Raw genomic sequence first — 9,011 nt, forward strand, 5'->3', positions numbered from 1 at the left:
TTGACTCCTGGGCAATAGAGATCCACTGGTTGTAATTGAAAAAGTGAAAGGCATGTGTTGGTTCTAAGCTCATCACTGGTTCAAGATGGATTCGAATAGGGATAGATGATGAAACTGCTGTTAAGAACTCCACTATATGTTTGTAGATAGAAATGCTTCACTGATCCTTCACATTGTTAAAATTGTTACTCAAGTAAATTGGAGACAAAATTAACATGCAATAGAAAATTTATTGCCTTGCTTATTTAACAAATATGTAAACAAAGTTTATCGATGAAAGAAAAGTTTTTGTCTCCGAATCATAAAATGGGGCACTGTTCAGTAAAACAAGCAACAATTAAACTTTCAGACTTTTAACCCTGCTCGATGAATAGAATTATACAGTTAACCAAAACATGACGTGGTGTCTTCACAGAAGGGAAATTCTATTCAAAACACAGTAAACCGAGATAAGACATGGAGAATATATACACATTCTCGTAATGTAGAATAGGGGGAAATACTGATGCAGATATATATTACAACCTCCAAACTGTCTGTAACGAGGAAGGATGCACTGCTTGGTACACCCAGAAGATAAGCAACAAGTTCATTAACAAAGTAGATTCCTAAACAGTAGTTCATAGTGACAGTATGAAATAAATAATATCACAAATAAGTCATAAACAGTTAATGTACAGAGTGGTCAGATTTATAAACTTAAAGTCTAGCAATAGCCGTACCTTCAGTGACTGTGGAAATCCCAAATTAAACTTCCATTCGAACTCCAGAGACAGACGATTGCACAGACTTGCTGTATTTGGAAATTCAGCAGTCCCATTAAAAAAATTAGCACAAAAACAATTGGTTTTACAAGATTCAGCTTTGTAGGTTTTTTTTAAGCAAATATCTGCCGGGCAATCTGTCTACTCTGTTGCCGCGGCTTCCCTAAAGCAGAGGTATTGGGGCAGAAATTCATTCGAGGCACTTGCAGAAAGAAAATGGTGCTGCTTTGGTTGATTATTGCCCCATCCGATATTCAGCTCCCAAATATTGTGCTGGGCTATACCAGGCAGCTGACGTGGCCCTGCCTCTTTCGCACTGACACCCAAGACAAATTATACCCCAGCATCAGTGGCGAAGGTAACTGTACACAATACGATGGTGCCCATGCTTGCGGAGTCTCTGCTCCTTTCTTCCAGATGTCCTAGGCCGCAACGATTCCCCCGTCCGTTCCTCCATTTACCAACATGAACTGTGATCAGCAACATGGGGTGAGACACTGGTGCCCTGCTTCCCCCTCCCCCCACACCGACTGTGGATGGCGTTTACTATGCTGGCACAGTAACCAGCTGCTGCCACTGTCCCCTCATCTGCCCTGCTCATTTGCACCTCAATCAAGTTTCAGTGTCAACGTGCTGACCTGCAGCTAACCACTCCCTGCACATGGAGACAGAGAGAGGCACAGACAGAGAGAGGCACAGACAGAGAGAGGCACAGACAGAGAGAGGCACAGACAGAGAGAGGCACAGACAGAGAGAGGCACAGACAGAGAGAGGCACAGACAGAGAGAGGCACAGACAGAGAGAGGCACAGACAGAGAGAGGCACAGACAGAGAGAGGCACAGACAGAGAGAGGCACAGACAGAGAGAGGCACAGACAGAGAGAGGCACAGACAGAGAGAGGCACAGACAGAGAGAGGCACAGACAGACACAGACAGAGAGAGAAATCTTCTCCCAGTAACAAGGGTTAATAGCAGAGAGTCTGTTCCATACTTCCCATTTCTCACAGCTGTGCAGTCACGCACGCACAAACTGTGGTAAAAATGAATAGTTTTCTCTCGGTGTCGCACATCACAGGCTCCTGATTGTGAAACATACACTCTCCACCCGAGTTTTCTGTATTGCCATGATCTCAGTTCAGCCGCTTACCCTCTGCTTGCATTGAGGCATAGACCTGTCCAAGAAAGTATTTGGAATATGTGAAACCTTGCCGTTCTCATGTCCCCTTCGAGGTTTGGCAGAAGTGAAGCCCTGTTCCCATGGGTGGAGGAAGTGGTGCCGTGTGGTTAGTGTCAGGCTGCACGGTTTAGGGAGCAGGTACCAGAGGCACAACATCACCCAGCTTGCTCATTTCCATCTTCCAGTTCGGGAGCTTCTTTGTGGACAGGTGCCGACGGGCGTGTTTGGTCAGGTGATCACTCCTCATGAACCGCCGCTCGCACATCGGACACACAAACTTTTTCTCGCCTGTGTGTGTCCGGCGATGTCGGGATAGTTCGTCGGAACGGGCAAACCTCCTGTCACAGTCCTCCCAATTACAACTGAAGGGCTTTTCGCCTGCAATGGGATACACAGCAATGAACTCATTACATTTTTGAAAAGTCGCACAAATACACATGATTCACATCGGCTGGTTGGGAACATGGGCATAAAAACATAGAAAATAGGCCATTCAGCCCTTCGAGCCTGCTCTGCCATTCAATATAGCAAGAAGCCTCTCAACACCAAGTTAAAGTCCAACAGGTTTATTTAAAATCACGAGCTTTCGGAACGCTGCTCCTTCATCAGGTGAGCAATGGCCGGGGTGGCATGGTAGCACAGTGGTTAGCACTGCTGCCTCAGCTCCAGGGACGTGGGTTCGATTCCTGGCTTGGGTCACTGTCTGTGTGGAGTCTGCACGTTCTCCCCGTGTCTGTGTGGGTTTCCTCCGGGTGCTCCGGTTTCCTCCCACAGTCCAAAGATGTGCGGGTTAGGTGGATTGGCCATGCTCAATTGCCCCTGGTGTTCGGGGGATTAGCAGGTAAATGTGTGCAGTTACGGGAATAGGGCCTCGGTGGGATTGTGGTTGGTACAGACTCGATGGGCCGAATGGCCTCCTCTGTACTGTCGGGATTCTATGAACGCCATATTCCCACACTCTCCTCATACCCCTTGACACTTTTAGAGTCGACTAATCTATCTACTTTCTTCTTAAATATATTCGGTGATTTGGTTTCCACAGCCTTCTCCGAGTGAAGAAATTTCTCCTCATCTCAGTCTTAAACAGCCTATCCCGTATCCTGAGATGATGGCCCCTAGTTCTGGAAACCCCCAGCCAGAGGAAACAAGTCTGTCCAACCATGTCAGAATTTTATGTTTCAATGATATCCCCTCTCATTTTGCTGAATTCCGGTGAATACAGGTTGACCCAATCTCTCCTCATACATCAATCCTGCCACCCCAGGAATCAGTCTGGGTGAACCTTCGCTGCACTCTCTCTATAGCAAGTCTTAGATAAGGAGACCAAAACAGCGCACAATGCTCTGGGTGTGGTGTCACAAAAAGCCCTGGTACGGCTACAATAAGACATCCTTGCTCCTGTGCTCAAATCTTCTTGCAATGAAGGCCAACATTTGCCTTCCTAACAGCTTGCTGTACCTGCAATATTTAAAAGTAGGTTTGAGATATTTGTCTCCAAACTGAATCAAAAGATGTCAATTTTCCCCTTCAGAAATAAATATTTCAATGAAATTGTACATGATCCTATTTGGATCCAGTTCAGGGCAACCCGTAATTATTATCCTTTTCATGTGATTACAAGAAATAACAAGGTTTAAAAAATGCCATGTCACCTTGATTGGTCTGGCTAGAAAAGCCTATTGAACACGCTGTGAATCTAACAGAGTTTGAAAAGAATAGTGTAAAGAAACAGTGGACATATCTCACCCCCATTTACTGTAGAGAAAACTCTACACTTGCCCCAGTGTAAATGGAGAGTCAGAGGGACAATTAGTGCCCAGATTGGTGTTTGCAAAATTTGTCCCCTGGATTTAGCCTCCAGGGGACAAAAGAATTTCACTATAAGAAGTTCCAAATACTGTACCTGTGTGAGTCCTTATGTGGGCCTTCAGGTGAGAGCTTTTGAAGTAAGTTTTTCCACAGCCCGGGTGATCACAGACGTGACTGCGGTGTCGAGATATGTCAATCGGAGCAACAACTTTCTGGACAGGGGGTGTGAAGCCCGGGGCCGGAGCGATGGGGGAAAGCTTGGTGCCATTCAGGCTACTCACTGGCGGTTTTGTAAACTTGACCGCAGGCTGCGGCACAACAAACATCAGGGCGCCTTTGGAAACCGGAGCTCCCATGAAGACAACGGGTGGGCTCAGGGTGGGGTGTTTGGTCACAGGGCTGTTTGTGCTGACGGGTAACACCCTGCAGATGATGGGCATTGGCGGCGCGCTGGGGGGCATTGGTGAGGACGTCTGAGGAGGCTGGGAACATGGAATGGGAGCTTGTGCTAACAGTGCTAACAGTGGCCTGGGATTCGCAGCAGGTAGTAAATATTGCCTCTGAGTTGGTTCTACCATTGGTCCTTTATTGCTTTCACTCGTTGGCTTGATTGAAGGAATTAGTTCTGGCAATGCAGAAGTTTTCAGTCCATTTCTATTACATTGCAGTCTTTGCTGTGGATTTGTCCAGTGTTTTGAGTTCTGATTGACAGAGGTCTGAACTGAGCAAGAGCCGTTTACACAGGGCGATATGTCTGCAGTATGGCGAATCACACTGGTGGCTTGGGATCGTTGTCTTGTTGCTGGTTTTGAGCTCTGTGTGAGTTTTACATCTGCAGACACGGACAATGATGTTTCAGTGACGCTGCCGGTTTGCTTAGGTAAAGGGAGCTTCACTTTAGACAATACAGTGGAAGAGGCCGGAATTGCAGGTTGAATCATCTGAGATGTCTCAAAGTTAGGTGGACTGTATGGTGGGGTTAGGCACTGTAAACAGAAGAAGAAAAGGGTGAGGGTGCAAATTGATAAACTGCTGCGAAGGATAGGATGGACATTTAAAAACAGAGTTAGAGGTTTCAGTGCAGGAGTGCTACATGGTCAGCAATGCCATCTTTCAGAGGAGGTATTTCACTAATATGGGCAGTGCCCTCAGTTTAAAATCCAAGGAAGAGCTCCGACTTGTCCCGCTCTCCTGACCAATATGTATCTCTCGATCAACATCACAAATATTAACTCATCTGACTGGAGATGTCTGTGGGAGTTTGCTCTGAAATATTCCTACAATGGGCGGCACGGTAGCACAGTGGTTAGCACTGCTGCTTCACAGCTCCAGGGTCCCGGGTTCGATTCCCGGCTCGGGTCACTGTCTGTGTGGAGTTTGCACATTCTCCTCGTGTCTGCGTGGGTTTCCTCCGGGTGCTCCGGTTTCCTCCCACAGTCCAAAGATGTGCGGGTTAGGTTGATTGGCCAGGTTAAAAATTGCCCCTTAGAGTCCTGAGATGCGTAGGTTAGAGGGATTAGCAGGTAAAAATATGTGGGGGTAGGGCCTGGGTGGGATTGTGGTCGGTGCAGACTCGATGGGCCGAATGGCCTCCTTCTGCACTGTAGGGTTTCTATGATTTCTATGATTATAACAGTGACTGCAGCCAAGAGCAATTTATCAGTTATGGAAATTTCTGGGGCGTTTGAAGAATTAAACTATTGTCTTTCATTGGTTGCTAAGCCCTCAGATCCTTGCTTTTTCTTTTCTGAGCAGGCTGGCTTTGCAGGGTTACAGTTCTGCAGAAGCAAGCTGCCTTCTCACACCTTTGCCATGTAGTGATCTTCACAAGTGGGGCTAACTGGTTCTATTTAAGCATGAGGACATCACGGCATAGCCTAACCCTGACGTAACCACTTGCAACACAATGCACAAGCTGATGAATTCTCCATTACCTCAGCACGGGGACCTGGAGGCCAATATTAAACCCACTCTGCTGTAGTCTTGGCCAAAATGAGTGAAAACGCCACAGTTCAGACCTTGCCTCTCTCTGGTTTGATGCCTGACTATATTACGTACACACTGTGAGCCTGTGGGGCAGGCCATTCCTCACAGCCTTGAGCTAGAAATTGGGTTCATTGCATAATTCTCAACATTGTAACACCCCGGATCGTTACTTACAAACAGAGGAAATGTGTGGGAGTCTTTAGAACTGGGCAGGAAACTATCTTCAGCTTCCTCGGATACATCAGATGCTGGGGTCAGTGGTCTCAGCTCAGTGTAACTTCTGCTGCTCGGATTCCAGCTACAGCTCATTGACATGAGTGCTTCAACAGCCTCAATGTCCCCTTGCTCAGTTCTGTCGCTCCAGGAGCCCTCATTGTCCCAGCGTGTTCTGAAGTCTGTCTCCATTATTTCCACCTATTGAGAGAAAAGCACAAAGATGCTGATTAATTATAGACACAGTTTGATAGCTCGGACGACTTCCTTCCTCCCCTCTGACTCCAGTAATGCAAATAAATTACTAAATGTCCAGATTTTACTGATTTGTCAAGTGTTAGTACAGCGTTGGCCTTTCTGAGCCTCTCTGCTTTCCACCCAGTCAGGACATTTTAATCAGTGCAGCTTTCCTCTCTGACTAACCCTTCAGCTATCACCAGGTTCATCTCTAAGACGCATTTCCTGCTACCTCCACCTGTCCCACCCAATTATCCCACACTGACACTTTTCAAGGGCCTTTTGCAAAAGTGTTATTAGAATTTCATAGAGACTTATAAAATTCTAACAGGGCTAGACAGGGTAGATGCAGAAAGGATGTCTCCGATGGTGGGGGAATCCAGAACCAGGGGTCACAGTCTGAGGATTCGGGGTAGACCATTAAACACGGAGATGAGGAGACATTTCTTCACCCAAAGATGGTGTAGAATTCATTACCACAGGAAGTAGTTGATGCCAAAACATTGAATGTACTGGGACCTCTGCTATTTGTGATATATATAAATGATTTGGAAGAAGGTGTAACTGCTGTAATCAGCAAGTTTGCGGATGACACGAAGGTGGCTGGACTTGCGGATAGTGAAGAGCATTGTCGGGCAATACAGCAGGATATAGATAGGCTAGAAAATTGGGCGGAGAGGTGGCAGATGGAGTTTAGTCCGGATAAATGCGAAGTGATGCATTTTGGAAGAAATAATGTAGGGAGGAGTTATACAATAAATGGCAGAATCATCAGGAGTATAGAAACACAGAGGGACCTAGGTGTGCAAGTCCACAAATCCTTGAAGGTGGCAACACAGGAGGAGAAGGTGGTGAAGAAGGCATATGGTATGCTTGCCTTTATAGGACGGGGCATAGAGTATAAAAGTTGGGGTCTGATGTTGCAGATGTATAGAACGTTGGTTCGGCCGCATTTGGAATACTGCGTCCAGTTCTGGTCGCCACACTACCAGAAGGACGTGGAGGCTTTGGAGAGAGTACAGAGGAGGTTTACCAGGATGTTGCCTGGTATGGAGGGGCTTGGTTATGAGGAGAGATTGGGGAAACTGGGGTTGTTCTCCTTGGAAAGACGGAGGATGAGGGGAGACTTAATAGAGGTGTATAAAATTATGAAAGGCATAGATAGGGTGAACGGTGGGAAGCTTTTCCCCGGGTCGGTGGTGACGTTCACGAGGGGTCATAGGTTCAAGGTGAAGGGGGGGAGGTTTAACACAGATATCAGAAGGACATATTTTACACAGAGGGTCGTGGGGGCCTGGAATGGGTTGCCGGGCAAGGTGGTGGAGGGGAACGTTTAAGACTTATCTAGACAGCTATATGAACGGAGTGGGAATGGAGGGATACAAAAGAGTGGTCTAGTTTGGACCAGGGAGCGGCGCGGGCTAATTGTTCTTTGTTTCTCGTTTCAAGGCTTCATTCTATGATCATCTTGCTGGTGCCAGTACAGAGCGAGACTGCGGATAGTTGGGAACCTGTCTCGGGGGCAGGGAATTCATATGGTGTTCGTGGAAGTGGAAATGAATAGGGTTGGGAAGCATTTTCCGATCAGGGCCAGTGTGATCTCCTGGACTCGTTTCGATCGCCTCAGGGGGTCGGAGAGGAATTTCCCAGATTTTTTTTCCCCATATTGGCCATGGGGTTTTTCACCTCTCCCTGGAGATCACATGGTCTGGAATGGGGGGGTGGGGGTGAGTTAATAGGTTGTGATGAACAAAGCATCGTAGCTGTGAGGGACAGCTCGGGGATAGGATATTGGTATGTAGATAGGCTGGAAAATTGGGCGGGGATCCTGGATTCAGGATTCAATCCTGGACCGGGGAGCGGCGCGGGCTTGGAGGGCCGAAGGGCCTGTTCCTGTGCTGTATTGTTCTTTGTTCTTTGTAAAAGCTGGAGTCTGATGATGCAGCTGTATAGAACGCTGGTTAGGCCACATTTGGAGTACTGCGTCCAGTTCTGGTCGCCGCACTACCAGAAGGACGTGGAGGCGTTAGAGAGAGTGCAGAGAAGGTTTACCAGGATGTTGCCTGGTATGGAGGGTCTTAGCTATGAGGAGAGATTGGGTAAACTGGGGTTGTTCTCCCTGGAAAGACGGAGAATGAGGGGAGATCTAATAGAGCTGTACAAGATTATGAAGGGGATAGATAGGGTGAACGGTGGGAAGCTTTTTCCCAGATCAGAAGTGAGGGGTCACGGGCTCAAGGTGAGAGGGGCGAAGTATAACTCAGGTATTAGAGGGATGTTTTTTACACAGAGGGTGGTGGGGGCCTGGAATGCGCTGCCAAGTAGGGTGGTGGAGGCAGGCACGCTGACATCGTTTAAGACTTGCCTGGATAGTCACATGAGCAGCCTGGGAATGGAGGGATACAAACGATTGGTCTAGTTGGACCAAGGAGCGGCACAGGCTTGGAGGGCCAAAGGGCCTGTTTCCTGTGCTGTACTGTTCTTTGTTCTTTGTTCAAGAGGAGGCTGGATATAGCATTTGGGGCGAATGGGATCAAAGGTTATGAGGAGAAAGCAGAATTAGGCTACTGAGTTGGACGATCAGCCATGATTGTAATGAATGGCGGAGCAGGCTCGAAGGGCCAAATGGCCTCCTCCTGATCCTATCTTCTATGTTTCTATGCTTCTCTACAACCACCATCTACCACTCAAAAACATTCATCCCCTCCTTCCTGTACATCTACCAGCCCACTGAATTTTCCTGTGCTCACCAACATCCCTGTTAACATTGTGACCGGAATCCTACAATCGGCAGGAACGTCTGGTCCTGCTGACGGCACTCCCC

At 47.5% G+C, this 9,011-nt stretch overlaps 1 protein-coding gene across 1 annotated transcript; it reads right to left on the reverse strand.

Annotated features, from left to right (window-relative positions):
* Window positions 1-210: 210 nt before the first annotated feature.
* On the reverse strand, window positions 211-6,146 carry LOC144495921 (Krueppel-like factor 10). Its single transcript, XM_078216741.1, has 3 exons — window positions 5,912-6,146; window positions 3,846-4,737; window positions 211-2,320 (listed from the first exon to the last, which is right to left on the reverse strand). The coding sequence occupies exons 1-3, from the start codon at window positions 6,140-6,142 to the stop codon at window positions 2,070-2,072; spliced, it is 1,374 nt and encodes a 457-aa protein (XP_078072867.1). The 5' UTR covers window positions 6,143-6,146; the 3' UTR covers window positions 211-2,069.
* Between the last annotated feature and the right edge of the window lie 2,865 nt (window positions 6,147-9,011).

The sequence above is a fragment of the Mustelus asterias genome, chromosome 7 (genome assembly GCF_964213995.1).
Source record: "Mustelus asterias chromosome 7, sMusAst1.hap1.1, whole genome shotgun sequence".
Taxonomy (NCBI): Eukaryota; Metazoa; Chordata; class Chondrichthyes; order Carcharhiniformes; family Triakidae; genus Mustelus; species Mustelus asterias.

What these genes read in the sequence shown, in the direction of transcription:
- LOC144495921 (XM_078216741.1), bottom strand. Translation starts at nt 6,142, where the DNA reads ATGGAGACAGACTTCAGAACACGCTGGGACAATGAGGGCTCCTGGAGC. An exon ending in CCCACACATTTCCTCTGTTT is followed by an intron (nt 4,738 to 5,911) that starts GTAAGTAACGAT and finishes TTCTGTTTACAG; the next exon opens with TGCCTAACCCCACCATACAG. An exon ending in CCACATAAGGACTCACACAG is followed by an intron (nt 2,321 to 3,845) that starts GTACAGTATTTG and finishes ATCCCATTGCAG; the next exon opens with GCGAAAAGCCCTTCAGTTGT.